The 17,762-nt window shown below is 37.4% G+C and overlaps 1 protein-coding gene across 2 annotated transcripts in view; it reads left to right on the plus strand.

Moving 5' to 3' along the window:
- LOC122816916 (protein FAM13A-like) overlaps positions 1-17,762 on the plus strand; it is a 1,835,067-nt gene that overhangs the window by 1,721,617 nt on the left and 95,688 nt on the right. For both annotated transcript variants that reach the window (XM_044089997.1, XM_044089998.1), the window contains 2 exons: positions 15,914-16,113; positions 17,015-17,116. In XM_044089997.1, coding sequence (XP_043945932.1) covers positions 15,914-16,113; positions 17,015-17,116 — 302 coding nt within the window. The remainder of the gene's footprint in view (positions 1-15,913; positions 16,114-17,014; positions 17,117-17,762) is intronic.

Below are 17,762 nucleotides of genomic sequence, written 5' to 3' on the forward strand. Positions count from 1 at the left end.
CTTACACTACAGTCATGATATATATACATACACACACACATTTTATATATATATATATATATATATATATATATATATATATATATATATATATATATATAAAATTTATTGCGTGTGTGGAAGTAGACTTTTATGATGGAAATGTTCTGAATTGTGCAGTTTTGTCATTATTGGTTCATGCATTTGGTTTCATTGCCTAATACCTACTGGAAAAATGTTCAAATAAATTTTAACATGCACTCTAACTTAAGTCTAACAAGTGTGCTGCATTATACAAGGAATATAATTTAATAAAGTCAGGAAGGTGTATCAAAGAATGCATGTATTGTGTCTTATTTTGTGTGCAAGCCAGGGGCCTATGATTTGAAAGCAGCCCAAAGGTAATTTTTATCCACTACTGGCCAGATGCATTTTCTTTGGATGTGGTGTGGGTTTCAATGCTGTTTCAATGAATGTGAGTTTCAAGGGCAGAGAAGTTTTAATGCCAAGTCTATTTTTATTGTGAGACAGTGTTGCTTTGTTTAGCAGATAACTATTAGTGTTTTTGTGCATTGTGCTATAAAATGTAAAAATAAAATTGAAATAATTGTAGAAGTAAAGCAGTATGCACACATTAGTGTTTATGGTAAATGGGGCGAAATAGCCAGGTAGTGGGATATTGGAATAGCTGCAGGGGGACTCTGGTGCCATATTTTGGTTGTCTGTTCTTCAGTTTCCATTTGAAAGTTGGTATCCCACAATTCCACTGAAATAGGTGGGGTTACTTAATTATGCATGCAAATTTTATGTTGATCAGTATACAGATTTGTACCTATTTTTCATGGGCCTTGTCCAGATTTTTGATGTTTCTAGGTTGAGAGGTATGAGCACAACACTCATTACGTCTTCTCCCTCCATGCATTTGGTTATTGAAGCTATGAGCATGGCAGTGTGTGCTTCTCTTTGCCCACAGGAGATTTGCAAACAGCCATATTTCTCTGCAGCTGAATGTCACTTTAGCAATGTGTCTCCAGCCAAATGTACCTCAGGGAAATGTCTAGCTGCCTAGGTGCCTGAACCCAGTAAGCACATGGAGACTGAGGGAATCGATCCCTATACTACAAGAAGCAGGTTGCGAACAGCTCATAACCTTAAAACACTGCAGTAATGCAGCATTTACACAGACCCACATCACACCACATGAGAAGGCATCAGGAAAAAATCATAACGGACTCTGTGTGTGTGTGTGTGTGTGTGTGTGTGTGTGTGTGTATATATATATATATATATATATATACGGCAGAACATCGACAACGGGAGAGCCAACGTTTCCCACACAGTAAGTAAACATTTGGCCATCAACCTGAACTTTGCCCCCTTACCCCCACAGCAGTGCATTCTCGGAGTTGGAATATTTATGAAGAGGGGTGTGGGGGGTGAAGCCCCCCACATCATTGGTTTTGTTTTACTGGTAGTTGTTGAATTCGGGATGTCCAAACGGTTACTTACCGTGTGGGAAACGTCGGCTCTGCCGTTGTTGATGTTCTGCCGTGTCGGTGAAGTTATTTTAGATGGAGTGGGCTGTCGATTAACTAAAGGTAACCCATATATATATATATATAGATATATATATATGGGTCTCTATCAGTTGATTAAGTTTTCAGAAACTCAAAATCATATCGTTTTTATTAAAAATGAATTCCCTTTAGGCACCTGTATATTTAGGGCATACAGCACATACTAATGGAGGCAAAAAAGCCTTCTACTAGAAAATCGTACATTAGCAAACTGAAATTTTTTTCTAGTTGGTGCCAACAACATAGCCAGCACCCATTCAGAGCTAGTGTTTCTCTGGTTTTATAATATTTGTATAAGTTAAAATCCTGTGTCCTTTCTGACTCCTGCATCAAGGTTCATTTATCGGCAATTAAAATGCGTCCACCCATGGATCCTCCTCTTTCAATGCATTCTCATGTCAAAATGTTTTTGAAAGGAGGGTTTCCATAAGAGGCCTCCACGAAAACTGGTGCCCACCCCTTGGGATCTTAATTTAGTGTTAGAAAAGCTAACACTTGCTCAGTATAAACCAGATAAACTGGCTTACTTGAGGTTCTTAACATGTAAAACAGTTTTACTATTTGTTTTGATCTCTGCAAGAAGGGTATCTGAGTTGCAAGCTCTTATGGTAAGTCAACCCACCTCATTTACCACAAAAACAGGGTTTCTTTCAGAACTAATCCTTTGTTTTGTTTAATACTTGAGTGAAGAATAGTGGGGAACAGATTGTAAGATGAACTAGAGTGGCATTTAGAGTATACCAGCAAATGAGTGAGTAAAGTATTGGGCACTTGTTTGAGCTGTAAAGGACTGAGGTGGAGACCAGCCTTGTGAAAGCAATTTTCTTTTAATTTCAGTCCATTTGTTTAAATGAAATGCAACAAAATGTTCCTTGACTGCCCTGATTCAAATTGGGAGGAATGGCTTGGTTGAAGTTGGGATTACATGTGTTGGAAAGGTTAATGAAAACAGAGGAACACTACAATAGGGGATGCATAGTACCAACTCATAGATTCACAAATTGTTACTAGGCTAATGACCCAGGGGGCCTTTCTGAGCCTCACCAAGTTTTCCCAAAAGAATAATGTCCTGTATCCAAATAGGACATTGAGGGTCAAGTATTCATAAATTACCTCTGTCCATAAAGGACATGGGTGCCAGGCCAGGTCTAAATTTCCTATTCCCCAATTCTTTGACAGTGGCTAATCTGGCTTAGAGGGGAGAGAATTTTTTGTGCTTGGTTTGATTAATAGCTTTTTACACACCTTTATTGAGTTATCACTTGTCGCACAGGCAAACTTACATTCATATAAAAGAAAACAAACCATATTAACATGTTCACAGTTACAAACATTAAACATATATTCTTCAGTACAATATAATCAACCCAACATTACATAAGTTGGTCAGTTCTTGCCTTCCCTTAAACCTAATTCGTCCTCCAAAACATTTTCCTGCATGTATTGCTCCCACAGTTTCCATTATTTTCAATATGACTGATTCAATCCCCCTCCAAAAAGATCCCACTTTCACTTTCTCCATCTCTGTTACAATATTTATTCAGTGCTTAAACATAGCTGGTTTAGGCTTCGATTTCCATCCTCTGGCAATCACTTCTTCAGCACCCGCCAGAATTAAACCCAACATCGCCTTACTGTGTCTAGGCAACTCTGATCCTTTATCCCAGCCCCCCCCCCCCAAAAAAAAAACATATTTCCTCAGTTACACCCATTTGCTCATTACTCTCCCAAAACTCATGCTCCCAGCCCACCTCTCTCTTCCCCATCAGACTTGCAACATTTGCCACCCACCTGAGGTAAGCTTCCTTGGAGTCTGCCTGGGGTATAAAGATACATATGCAAACACTTCCAAGCAAAAATCCCAAAACTTCTAGAATTTATTGTATATTTGGGAGACACACATATGTCCTCCCACTATTTCTTTGTGAATTATTTATCCAGTCTCTCTTCCCAATCCCTTCCAACCTCCTCTGATTCCTACAGCTGCAATGTAATATTTTATATGCCCTACCAGTTATCCTCTTTTCAACAGCAGTTTATGTCGAAGATTCAACTAAACACACTACTAGTGCAGGTCTTTCTTATAGGATTCCCCTATCCCTTCCTCTTTGCCAATACTCTGATATCTGTCCCTAATAAGGAAGACTGTCTCTAGCCTGCAGTCCAAATTTCTTCTTGGCCTCTTCCCATTCTATTGCCTTTCTCTCTCGCTCTCTCATAATTTGTTCCCAAAACCTTGGTTCATTTGCCAGCTTTTTCTCCAGAAAACTCCAGTCTCATCTTGTCTATTCTCTGTGCCACTATTTGTAGTCATCCCTATCATCAGATTCTCCCTTCTCCATTCCTGTGTTGGCCCAACTCTTAGAATACTCTCTGCTACTTTATAAATATAATATTTCTCCAAGTCTTTTGGGTGTCTAATACCATAACGGGAATGGACCTCATTCCTATGTCAAAGTATTATTAAAGTTCATGAAATTAGTATTGTTTCAGTCTTTGGTGTTAGCCAAAAGTGCTCTATGCAGCACTTGCAATGTTCCGAGAATTGACTCCCCCTACAATTCATAGGGAGTTACATGTACTGATAGCATATCTAAGTACGACTGTTCATAGCTTCATAGGAAGTTACTAGGCTAGCAGCCCTAGAGCTTTTAGAAGCCTAGACATATTAATACCAAGTATCCCGATTTGTTCTTTTTGGGCAGTTCACAGAACAAATTTATGGAGAGAGTGGGTCTGTGATCAACACACTGGCTGCCCCTGTCCATGAGGGACATGGGTGCCACCCCAGGAGCAAATGTGCAGACTTCCATCCAATTATCTAGGTTGCGTTTGAATAGGATCAGTGAGAGCTCTGTTTTAAGTGAATAGGAAGCCTATTCCAGAGAAGAGACCGTCTCTGGGAGACATATTTCTCTCTCCAACATGTTCTGTTAATGTCATAGGTTAGGTTGAGATCCCTAGAGCGAGTGACTCTTGTGCCATTTGACTTGCAGATGTGCAGCATTTCCATTAGGGCAGGATGGGAGATTGCCCTACAGGCTAGGCACAAGTCACTTCTCAGCAGCCTGTAAGATACAGAGTAAACTCTCTTTTTATGAGACCCATTCCTCCCACTACTATTGGAAGTGTCTGGGTATCTCTCTTCCACATTGCCTTCATTCCTGCCTGCAAATCCTGGTATTTTACTACTTTGTGCCTCTGTAGGGAACACACTGTAATCACTGAGTGTAGCAATTTTAACGATCAATACTACTTTTGTCTTCTTTTCATGGGCTACTATATCTGATTTTTCTCTTTTCTATCTGATATAAACATAATCATTCTCTATAATGCTCTGTGGCTCATTTTTCTAATGCTTCTCATCTACTTCAATACTGTAATGTTTGCAGAATCCCATAATGCAGCAGTCTTGCTCCATGATTATGCCTTTCAGTACACAGGCCCTCTACAATTACGGTATCATACCCAGCAACAAGATGTGTGACTGTTTTCATTTCAGTTTTACAGAACCTACATTTGTGTGTTTCTCCCACTTGTTCAATGGACGTTGTAGACCAGTGTGTACTTAGTCCATTATCCTGGGCTACTAGTATTAACCTTTCATCTTTTGGGTTAAGTTCACCACTCCTCAACCATTCCTTCATCAGATCCTGATCAACATGAGGTTGCTCCAGGAGTTTTCTGTACTTGCAACTATATTTGTGTTTTCCACATTTTTTTGCCTTCTCAACAAATTGTACTCCTTATGTTCTTTTCTATTTTTTTTATTTTATTTTATTTTTATTTTATTTTACATTTGTTGACCGGGCTAGTCTGGCTGGATACATGTCCATTTTCAGCAGAGGCCCGAGGAGAAAAGCTCCACTATATACTAGAAGGTAACATAAAAATAGTACAACGGGATGCAAAATTATAAGCATGATAAGAAAATTAGTCTAATGTAGTATAGTAAAGATCCTAAAGCAAATTGACAATAGCTATAATTAGCAAACTTAAACGAAACTATAATTAGCAAACTTAATAAAGCTATAGTTATAACATAGAGAGATGATTTATATTTGCAAATTCTTTGCTGTAGTAGGAATAGTACAGCCATAAAAGAAAGAAAGTAGTAAGTAGTTCTTTCTTTTGTTTGTCACATTCAGTTGCTGTCTCATTTTTGTGTACTTGTGGTTTGATTTCCATTCCTGCTGAATACTGATATGCTTCTGCTAAACTAAGCAGGGAAATCATCTTAGACTTGATCTCCTCATGTTTTGAGACTTTCACTATGTTTGTGTCTGGTGAGGTCAGCAGATATGTATGCAGTCCTATGATTGCAGAGCTATATACATTATCACTTTCAAGGAAGCCCATACATCCTTCAGAACGAGGAATATATAATCTTGGTATACAATGATTTTTATGCATCATTTAGTAAGTGTGAAGTATTTTTCTTGTTTTCCTGCCAGCTGATCCAATGCCTTTAGGGCCAGTCAACTGCCCCAAAACTGTAAGTTAGAACAGGAAGAACAAACTGGTTTATAGCTTGGACTTTGGTCCTAGATGTCAGGGCTGTTTTCAGTTTTAATTTTAGTTATCTAAAATATTCCTTACTGAGTTTTTTTCAAATTTGTTCATATTTTATTGTCAGTCCTTCATCCATCCACAACACCTTTTCCCATTTTTTTCACATGAGGAATTCCTCAAATATTTATACCCTCCCTCCTGCTCAATTTCCTTTATATCACATTCCTGTCCCAGATTGATATTTTCTTAGTGATGCAGCTTTCCTGCTTTAAAGGCTGCTTTTGCGCATTTATCAAGACCAAATGACATTATGGCATTTTTATATAATTTGAGAATGTTTTAACCACTTACAGAGTTCCTCATCTGTTGAACTATACAGTTTTTAACCATCCACAAAAAGAAGATGAGAAGTCTTTACACACTATTTTTCTCCAGGAGCCAAATTGTATGGCCTAATCTGTTAAGTTGAAAGCTTAATGAGTTAAGGGAAAGACAAAAGAGCAATGGTGACAGAGTCACCCTGGAATATCCCTGTTTGAATTTTTATCCCTGGAATAATAATTTGTCCTTTATCATTGCTTAGCTGCAAAGTGGTTTACCACTGTTTCATGGTCACTGTAATGTAATTGATCAGTACAGGGTTTATCTTGTACATCTGTTAGCACTCCTTTATCCATGAATGTAGGATACTGTCAAATGCTTTTTTTTGTAATTTATCCATGACATACTTAGATTCTTCCCATTTTTACAACTCTCCATTATGACTTTAACAAAAAATGTTCATTTGTTCCATATGACTTTCTTTTGTTACCCTGTTCTTCTATTGCCATGATTGAGTTTTCTTCTAAATGCCTGCAAACTCTGTCACTGCCAATTCTAGTACATAATTTATACATCATCCGAAGGCAAGTTACTGAGCTATAGGTTTTAGGATAGCTTACAGGTTCACTCTTAAGGAGGACCACCATTTTTCCTGTTGTTAACCAAGTTTGTGTCTGTTTGGGATGTTCATTTAAGTGGTCCTTACTCAGGGCTAAATGTTCGTGTAAAGATCATAAAACTTTTAGCCAGAAGTTAAGTTCTGAATTTGGGCCTGGGGTTTTCCATTTAGGAGTTTTTTCTTAATTTTGTTTACATTTCTCTGGGCATTATATGATCCCATTTCATATCCTGTTCATTTTGAACTTCTTACTGTTTCTTTTGCTTCTTCTGTCTGTTCAGAATCTTTATGTTCCTCAGGGTCTTCATAGATATTTCTCCAAAATCTATTTCTTCTCTTTTGGTATTTTTCCATTCCTTTGCTTTGTTTACCAATTCTCTAAAAAAACTTTTTGGGTCATCAATGAATTGCTTATTTTGTACTTTTCTTTTATATTTATCTGCATATCTCCTAAGGTTTTTTTTTGCCTGCGCTGTTATCCTTAGTTTATTATTTGCAATAATGTAAATAAATCACACCTGTCTTTTTAAGTATTTTTGTTGATCTGTTCCCTCGTCTACACTCTTCTAACAGTGACACTTCTTACCTTAATTGCTTTGTAATTTTCTCTATTCGATGCTTCTATGACATTTGATTTCTTCCCTTCCTTTCTCTTATTGCCCTGCATTTTTGTGGTAAGGTTTTATTAGTTATTTATTGAGCTGCACAGTAATATATCCTATTTATTTGTTATATCATATGAATTTCTGTTAATTGTCTTGATTGCTGTGTTCATTTGTTTTATCAGACTTCTAACATTTTAGGTCTCATTAGCTTTCTGTAATCTATTTCTTTTATCAGTCTTAATATTTCTATCCATCTTTATTAAATCAAGCAATTCTCTCCTTAGGTCATTTTCTTCTAACCTGAGGGACATTCTTTGTTCTCCGTTTTCTGTGGGCATTCTACAGAAAGCTCCAGAACACCTTCCTGTGACATATTCTGTTCAGCTGTATCCTGTGTCATCCATTACTCCTTCCCAAGGAGCTCGCTGGCCTATCACTCTCCATCACTGACTGTGCCAGAGTTGCCATAGTTTCCTGCTCTTTCCCTTGCTATACAACTGTAACTGAACTTTTATACCGATTCTTCCTGAATGCTCCAATGTATCTTTATGTGGCAAGTGATCAGGTACTTCTCATTCCACCTGTTTCTCCTTGATTTGGGGGCTCATTGTTGAATCATGCTGTGACATTACCAGGGTTGGATTTTCTACATTAAATCTTTCACTTCGCAGGTAATCCACATCTTCAGTTTCCATTTCTTCAACTTCTCCATTATTAATCCTCTTTTCTACTTTTCCCCTTTGTTTTCTTATTTTTTTGTATTGTAAAATTTTCCATATTCAGATGTTTTTGCCTGTATTTCTCTTCAAATATCTTTGGAGCTGCTTTTTTGTATTGCTTAGTTTGCTTTTTTCCTTTGCATAAATATTGCACCTTATCAGACTGCGGTGGTGTTGCTGAGGTAGCGTTGTCACCTCACAGTAAAACATTGTCCTGTTCGATTCTCAGCTAAAGCGTCTTCCGTGAGGAGACATGCATGAATGGGCGTACCTTCGTTGAAGGTTGTGCGTCAGGGCTGGCAAATCGGCACGTAAAAATCTACTGCCAATCATTAGCGGACCGGAGTTCTGCTGTGGCAACCCCTAACCGGGAAAAGCCGAAAGACACAACAACATCAGATCTCTCTCCTTCCCAAGTCCATGTTTCTTTTTTATACATTTCAAAACACTCTAGGTTTTGTTCTTTATATTTTTGCACTTCCTGTGTCACTTTTACCAAAGAGCCCACATTTTCTTGGTCTACATATTGTTTTTTATGGATCTGTTGTATTAATGAACACAAATTTGCATTTGAAGCTTTTGACAGTTTTTCTCATGCGAGCATTTTTCTTTCCTGTAATTTCTCTCTTAATCTTTTTGAATACATTTTATCTGAAATTCTGAGCTTCTTCCATAATTGTAACAATACATGATTTCTTCCTTTTTCTCAGTAGTCTACCCTGTCATCTTTATGGCTCCTTTTTGGCCTGTCAGTTTTTGTGGACTACTAATTCTACAATGGGGAGAATCCTCCCTCTGAGCCTGGCCTAACCTCATTGTAGGAATATTTCTGTGTCTTGAGGATTCAACACACTTTTTTTCCAGTCCTGGCACCAGTGCACCTACCAGGATTGGGCACTTTTTTTATCCTGGGACTTGTGCACCCAACTGTCTTTTTAAAATATTAACCTACTTCTGTCTTTGATATATGCTATATAAAATACAGTCTATATATACCAATGTCATCTTGGTGACATTTTGTAAAAACAGGGTCAAATTCATGAAGGCACTCACCAAGACTTGAGGATGAACTCAGTTCCAGCAATACTTCTCTTCCTTGCTTGCTGATTTTATCATTTCCCACTCTGATCCTGACAGGGAAGACTGTCTCTAGTCTGCAGTCTAAATGTATTCTTGGCCTCTTCACATTCTGTTATCTATTCTGTATGACTGTTATTATTCTCCTTAAGGATCTGCATCCAAAATCCCACTCTCTCTCCTTATTTCTTGAATTTCCTCCTGGTTCATCATCATCTCTTTCCACTTTGAATTGTAGCTTTCTGCTTGTGTTATTTATAAGACCATTTACTGTGTAGCTCTAAAATATCCCTTCAAATCAGGTAATCCTAAACCTCCTTGTTCTAATGAAAGGATCTACCTATAGTTTAATTGATAGTTTTGATGATGTAGTATCCTTATGCATAAAGGAAGGCTTGTTGTCCATTGAAACTTTAGTTTGTAAAAAAACAAGGTATGGGTGGATCATGAATGAAGCTTTCAAAACTCCATATAGCTGAGGTAAATGGTACTTGAAATAATTGCTCCCAAGACAAGAACATTAAATCTACTGAAGCAGTATGCTGAAAGGTACAGAAAGTGATTTTTTTTCATATATAAATAAATATCCCAACTTGGATGTAGATCTTCATTCTGTGACCTAATAAGAAACATACTGCAGTGAAAGGCTTTACAAACTTTAAGTGTTGCTGACAGTTTGGATACTTAACCTCCCTGGAATTTAGAAAAAATAAGCTGCAAATAGCAAATAAATTAACTTTAATGGAAGAAGAGTTAAGACCAGCATCAAAGATCTCAGAAAGGTACTGAAGAACAAGAGGCATTTAGGAGGAAAATGGATCAATGTCTCTCATGGAAGCTGAGATAGAAGTCTATTCCATTTGTCATGATAAGTCATCCGAGTGTATGGCCACTGTAAGAATGTAATGAATGAAACCACTCCAACTAAGAAACACTCAGGCCTAGCAGCTAATGAACTATAGCAAACTAGACCTTGGTTTGCTGGAGTAAAGATTTAGATTGACTATACATAGAGGGGTGAGTCAACAATTGTTTGTGATAAAGAAATCAAAACAAGAGTACATGAAGAATCAGCAAAAGCACATCTGTCTTGGCCAGTAAGGGCAGTCAGGATAATTGTCTCTGATTCTGCAACTTTCTGAAAACATGTAATTTTCATATCTAAGCAAAAAGGTAAAAGTACATAAACCTTATGGCAACATCTATGCCAATGTGTTTTTGCTGCTGCAGACTGGGGAAAGAATCGCAGTCTGTGGAGAGATTCGGGGAGAAAAAGTTCTGCCATTTGGTATTCATAGGAGAAGTGAAAATGTTGCAGGGTGGGCAGACCTACCTCCCAGATATTATTTTGTTATGAAGGGGCCTAGGGACCACTTGTAGAGTATCAGAATTCACCTGTTCAATCTTTGCCCAGGCAGCTGTCCCTCTCCGAAAGGTGAATTAAAATTAAAAACCTACTTCCAGAGCCACATGACCTCTCTACAAAGTTGGTAGGAATTGGTGCCTCCCTGCCTGTTGATGTGCATCACTACTTCCATATTATCTGACTGAATAGATATATGGGTTTGTGAGATTCTCACAGGCAGAGCTTGAAGTACCAGGACAATCAGGACAAGCATGTACAACCTTGTTTCTTCCTTCAGGCAAGGTCCATGTGCCTTGTGGCCATGGAATTGTCCACTCCATCCCAAGAAGGAGACTTGCATTGTAAGGGTCACTTTGGGAGCCAGAATCACAAATGGTCCACTTATTTAAATGTTTACTTCATGATACAGAAATGTTGATTGGAGTGTCTAAACGATCTGAGTCCTGAAACCACTGAAACTTGATGGCACATTACAGTGTCCTCGCATGGAATCTCACATATATTAACATCACATTTGTGACTCCCATGAGTCCCAGAGCACCAAGGCAATGTCCTGTTGGTGGAAACTCACAACAGTAGAATGGGAGCCATAGAGAGGATTCCAAGTGTCCTCTAGTGGTAAAAATGGCCAATAATGACTTGCAGAGAGCATTCAAAGAAAGTCAGGGTTTGTATTGGAGGTGGATGTTAGATGATGTAGATCACAATAACCCTTTAGGTCTGAAAGGTGTGGAACAGAGGGGCTTCCTGTGCCAGACAATATAATCTTAGCTGTCAGCCACTAGGAGCTATCACCACCACATGCATTAGTAGTAGTGTTGAACCAAAATGCTGCCTGGAGTAATCATGCAACTCAACATCTCCATACAGAGGTGGTCCATATGGGAGTTATGGCTGTGTCTGGCAACCTTGGGGTGATGGGACTGCCTGCAGGCTCTCTAAAATTGACAGATACCACTTCCTCAGGCCAGTTCCCTCTCTGGAATTCTTCCTGCTGGAGCAGGAGGTTACATCTGAATCAAGGTCTCCACTGACACCTACAGCTGTAACTTTTGCCCTTTTTTCTTTGTGGAGTTTAATGAATCATTGATTTCTGGATGAAACAGCAGCAGCCTTTAAATGGTCAGTATATAGAGGGTTCCCTGACATCTTCCATGAGCAGGGTATGGCAGAGCAAGAAGCACCAGTGTTTGGCTATACCACAGTCTAGCTGCCCATTTACCATACAGTATGCCAAATGAACCATTAATCTGTCAATAACAGAATTCATAGAAGCCGGGCTTTGAAACTGTCCCCAAGATCCATAGTAGGCATTTCCTCTATATAATGAAGCAACATGTCTTGCTGTATATACAGCATCTGTGTCAGGCAGTTTAATGTACTCTTGGACAGAAGGAAGGATATTTACAGTTTCTTTCCCAGTTAATCCAGAGCACATGATTCCTTGTCTAAGTGATGGATTCTTGGAAAATAAGGATGAGGATTCATCTTCCAACTTGCAGGTGAGACACTGATGCCTGATTTGAGAGTCTCTACCCTAAATTAACCTATCATGGGGGAGGGGGGATTCTATCCATCTTCGTGGATACTGGGGCCACAGAGGCAAGGTATTTCCATATAATAATCTGAAAGGAATTTACCAGTGGTGAGAATACCTAGAAGGACTGGTCTGCTGTCTACATATCTTTTGCAGTCTTGTTTGACAGTGATGGTGAAATGTATTGATTTATTTATTTCCTTTGTTAACTATGATAGGCTGACTGAGTCTAGTAAAATGTCCCTTTTCAACAGTATCCTAGTGTGAAAAGCTTCAGATTATGAAACAGTTCACAAAACAGTACCATGATGTTATTAGAAATAACAAAACATCACAGTGTAATTTATAATAATTATGTATTATACTATATCATTACAAATTAAGAAATATCACTTTAACATATAACAAGGACTATATACCTTACTCAGTATAACATAGTTAAACTGCTACACACTTTTTGACGTTGAGCATGATTAGCTTTGTTATTTTAAAATGTGGTTGAAAGGAATCAGAGGGCAGTACAAAAGGGGACAGGATAGCAGAGAAATCATAGTATTGATCTCAGATGATAAGTGATGATAGGTTAGAAGTGACAGGTTAGCATATGTTAGTGAGTTCAGTCAGCTGATAAGAAGGTTAGTTAGAAATAAGATATCTGAGGAATTTATAGCGAACATATAACTGGTTTCTGCATTAGGGTATTTCATTGCAGATGCATTTTTGATGTTTGTTATGCTGAGCTTAAATTTTTGTATAAATTGTTTTAGTGTTGACCTCAATCCTGATTCCTGTTGGCAGACTGCTTCATAGTTTAGCTATACAAGTTCAGTATGGTGAGTCACCTTGTATAGTGATAAGCCTAATATAACTTAGTTATGGCCAGCAGCTGTTTTTATTCACTTATTAGTATTTTAGGAGGATTACATGTTAGGATGAGTTCTGGAAGAGCAGGTTATTTTTCTGGTTTATGTGCAATATTACAAATGAGCTTGAGTTGTATAAGGAGTTAGATAATTTTGTAGATCTAGCTAGTCTGTTTTTTCTAGAGCAATACAATGATGCATTTTATTAGCAAGATTTGTTCTGTATTTGGCTATTGTATTGTATGTTTGCTTGAGTTTATGAATTTGGTATGTTAATAAACAATGAATATACAGTGTTGGAAGAAGTAGTGTCATAACTGTTGTGTGCCACACATGCTTTATTTTGGAGGATTATGCTTCATATAGCATTCCAAGTGTCTTGCTTGTTTTGAATACTGTATAATCAGTATGTATATCAACATGCATAGGAGTATTATCCTGTCTTTCTTGCAACGCTTTTTAAAATTTCACCAAATATAGGCACACACAGGAATGAGAGAGGGGAAGGGACCCCCTTCCTTATCTTTATTATATTCCTCTGCCTGTTTTTTTTTTGGGGGGGGGTTCTAAATCTCTGATCTTCTGTAAGCTTTTATTTTAGGATTTCCAATTATAGGTGAGTCTGTACATGAAGGTACTGCAGTCTTCCGAGCGTTGATAGCTTGGCCCAAGGTATAGAAGGTGGAAGACAGGCTGCTCCGTGGTGTAGGGTAAACTTAAAAAAAAAAAAAAAAAAAAGGTTGAGTGGGAGATGGCTGCTTTAGAGAGAGAGATATCTGGCAGGAATAAACCATAGCAGAATTCAACAATGTAGTATGCACAGTCAACCAAGAATGAGCCACGTTTGCCTCTCTCTAAGAATGAGCAAGCAAACCTCTCTTGTATTTGTGTATAAGGTTGTGAAAATGCCATGAATACTGATAAGACAGATGCCTGTAGAACAGGCAACAGTCCAAATAACGTTAGGTGGCTAGATGTAAGCAAGGCACATTGACAGTAGTGGAAAAAGTCAGTTTCACACCAATATCAGTTGAATTAGCATATGCCTGTCAGTTGTCAAGGAGACAGATACATGTGCAGTTACGTTAGGTAAGCCTGTCTTACTGGGATCTAACAACATGGGATTATGCTACATCAGTGGAGTTGAGGGCATTATGAGAACAGGTAAAGTTTTCAGAAAAGGTGAAGCATAGGACTTACAAGAAAATGGGTCTAGATCTTGTTAAAGGAGCCTCGGGAACCTGCGCTGGATGTTTGAATACAAGTAAAATCAGAAGGGTGTTTTCAGTTTATCACACTACTGACTAAGTAGACTGAAAGCCCACGTTACTCAATTTCTTTGAGTCAGTGTCTGTGAAGCATTTTCTGATCATGTGATTTAGTAGATGATGAGGAGGGCTGCTTTTCCAAATCTTGGAGCTCCTCAGATAAAAGAAGGTTTTGCAGGGCTGTTAAACTTAGTAGCAGTGTTAAACTCCTGCAGCCAAAGCATCACTAGGTTATATGAGAGGCACTGAAACAAATAAAATATTTCAGGTATTTTCCAGTATTGAAAATATCTTCACCACATGGACATTTAGAATTAGAAGATGTAACTGCAACAAGGCATATCAAAGGCTTGAATAAGACATTGACTGGAGTTGGAGAAAAAATTGAAAAATATTATCAAAATCGTAGATCTCATCAGAAGAAGCCTAAAAATAACATTTTTTAGCCGACACAGTGAGAATGCTCCTCAGACCAGCCTAGGCCCATGTGACAAATTCTTCTAAGGCAGAAAAGAACTGGATTGCTCTAAATGGGTAGTCATTATGGGAGTTAAGGGCAGTATTTGGCAGCCTGTGGAAGTTTTGTATGCTGAGAAGTCAATGTCTGTGATATCTTTCTTCATCATTTCTGAGACAAGCACTCCAAAAAGGCTTTTATGCTAGGTTCCCCATTTCTTTAATATCATCTACGATGCTCTTTTTTTTTTTTTTTGTCTTTAACATAATTGACATTTTTACATTCTTTTACACTAACCTTGCTATCGTTCTTAGTTTCTCCATCACAGTTTTGCTTTCTTCAGTGCCTGCTCCCTGTATTCATAGCTGAACCTTAACAACTGCTTTAAATTGTTTAAAGCAGAGTGTGGTGCTCAGTAAACTACATTTAGAAGTGTTTTATACGTAAAGTTGGCAAATATACTAAAATAAGGGAATGGACAATTTTTTCGCATATGAAAGTATGAATGAGAGAAAATGGTTAATTTATCCAAAAAAATAAACAGAAATAAATGATTTTTTTTTCCGAATAAAATATTTTATAACTTGTACCAATGAAACAAATATATGTTCAGTTTTATCACTGGAATCCTGTCTAAACAATGAGCAGTTGTAGAACATCCAAAACAAGAACTGATTTCAAAATATGGCACAACCAGTTTTGATTTTTGCTTAGAAAAAATACATCATTCTTCATCAGCTCCGAATTACACTCCTATCAGCATTAGATGTTCAGTTCTTTTACTTTTATTTTATTTTATTTCTTTCCTCTACTACGGTATGGCTTCCAACACTCATTTTCAAAATTCTGAGGCTGTGCCTCCAGCAAGTATTGTTTGTAAAACTGCTGACATATTTTATGATGTATTCTAATAAAGATCTATATGTAGTGTTATGATAGAATCACTGCCTTTAAACAAATGCAGAAAATGAAATAACTTTAACAGACTGAGCGTACGCAATTTCACACTTCAGGAGGAAGAAGAGGGGTCAGATGAAGAGATCATGCAAGGAAGTCCTGAAATGCCTTCAACAGCATGCTCTGCGATTTCATTCGATGACTATTTATGCACCATGCAGGAGGACAGTGAGCCAGCATTTGTCTCACCCTTAGAAGAAAAGAAAGATATAAAGCAGCCAGCTCTTTCCATGTCTAATCTGCATGAGGCTTCAATGTAAGTCTTTGTTTTCATACCAGAAATGAAGGCAAGTCTTTGTAAAATATAAAGCATTCTCTGTAAATTCTGCATTAGCTTTTATTTTAGTTTTTAAAGCAGCAGTATATTGCATAGGAAAATGCACTGCTATGCAAATTCTGATTCTTGAAGCATAATTCACTCAGTTATGATTCATCATTTTCCTTACCAAAATCAGCCCTTTCAGAGCAAAACTGCCAATACTTGGTAATCATTTTTGTGACATGTCAACCTCAATGCTGATCAACTTAAAATGAGACAAGTTACAAAGGAGGAGCTACAAACATGCTCTAAAAATGTTTTAACTGGTTTTCTAAATAGTAGCATCTCCAAGGATATATATATATTTTTTTTCCCCAAGAACTGATTTTGACAAATGTTTTATACAAATATTCCATATATGTTAACTATTTTAATAGGGTGCATGCATCTTGTTTAAAAGCCTATAGTTTGCATGTGTTTGTTGCTGTTCATGCCTAAACATATGCAGGGTAACATCTATAGTCCCTTGTTCTATGTGAAAAACATCATTTGTAGCAGTGATTAGGATTATCTGAATGATAAAAAAGGAAATATATGTACACCTCCATTAATATGGCCGAGTGAATGTTTACATGTTGCAGGTGGCTGGTTCATCAAATTATACTGTGGTTATTCACCAAAATGAATTTGAACGTGAAGTTATCACTCGCCACTTCCAAAGGCATTCAAAACGGTGTTCATGTATATTTTAGTTTAAATTAGCTAAGATATAATATAATAATTTTAGGATACGGAGAATCACCTACAGGCAACATAATAGTATAAAATAAATATAATGACATATAATGCTGGTTACATTTGGTGTTTAAAGCTGCATATATTTTTTATACTTTTATAGGACTGAACTGCTAGAGCACCTTAGACAAACACGAGCTGATAAGAAACGACTTCGTAAGGCTTTACGAGAATTTGAGGAGCAGTTCCTGAAGCAAACAGGAAGGTACGATACAATCTTTACAAAATCAGTGCACCACTGCCTGCAGTTAACACATGGTTATAGCTCTACGGTTTGTTGCAGAAGCAGCTCAGACATGTTTCTTCTTTTACAAGTAATTCAAAATATGACAATAAGAGCTTTACAAATACTGCAAATAGCAGAAATGATTTTATAGAATGAATCCAATAAGAGCTTTACAAATACTGTAAATAGCAGAAACGATTTTATAGAATGAATCCAATAAGAGCTTTACAAATACTGTAAATAGAAATGATTTTATAGAATGTATCCAATAAGAGATTTACAAATACTATAAATATCAGAAACGATTTTATAGAATGTATCCTAATTCTCAAGTAGTTTCCATTGCACTTCTCATATTTGTCATCTCAAAGTAGTGAGAGAGGTGGAAAGAATAAATCATGTAGGCATGACTCGGCTTGAGCTTATTACCAACAAACTTGTCAGCACTCAACCTACCACTGAAACAACCCCACTGCCCTGTCTAAGCAACTCTATATGTGTAGAGCAAAGCAGTATTTCACAACATTTTTAGCTCCTGCTCACACCGGTATGAGGATCTCTGCACCATCTAAGAAGAAATGGAAATACTGATAGATCCTCGTTGATTTGCTTTAAAGCTGGTGGT

Source organism: Protopterus annectens, chromosome 12.part0, assembly GCF_019279795.1.
Source record: "Protopterus annectens isolate FY-2018-M chromosome 12.part0, PAN1.0, whole genome shotgun sequence".
NCBI classification, from domain to species: domain Eukaryota; kingdom Metazoa; phylum Chordata; order Ceratodontiformes; family Protopteridae; genus Protopterus; species Protopterus annectens.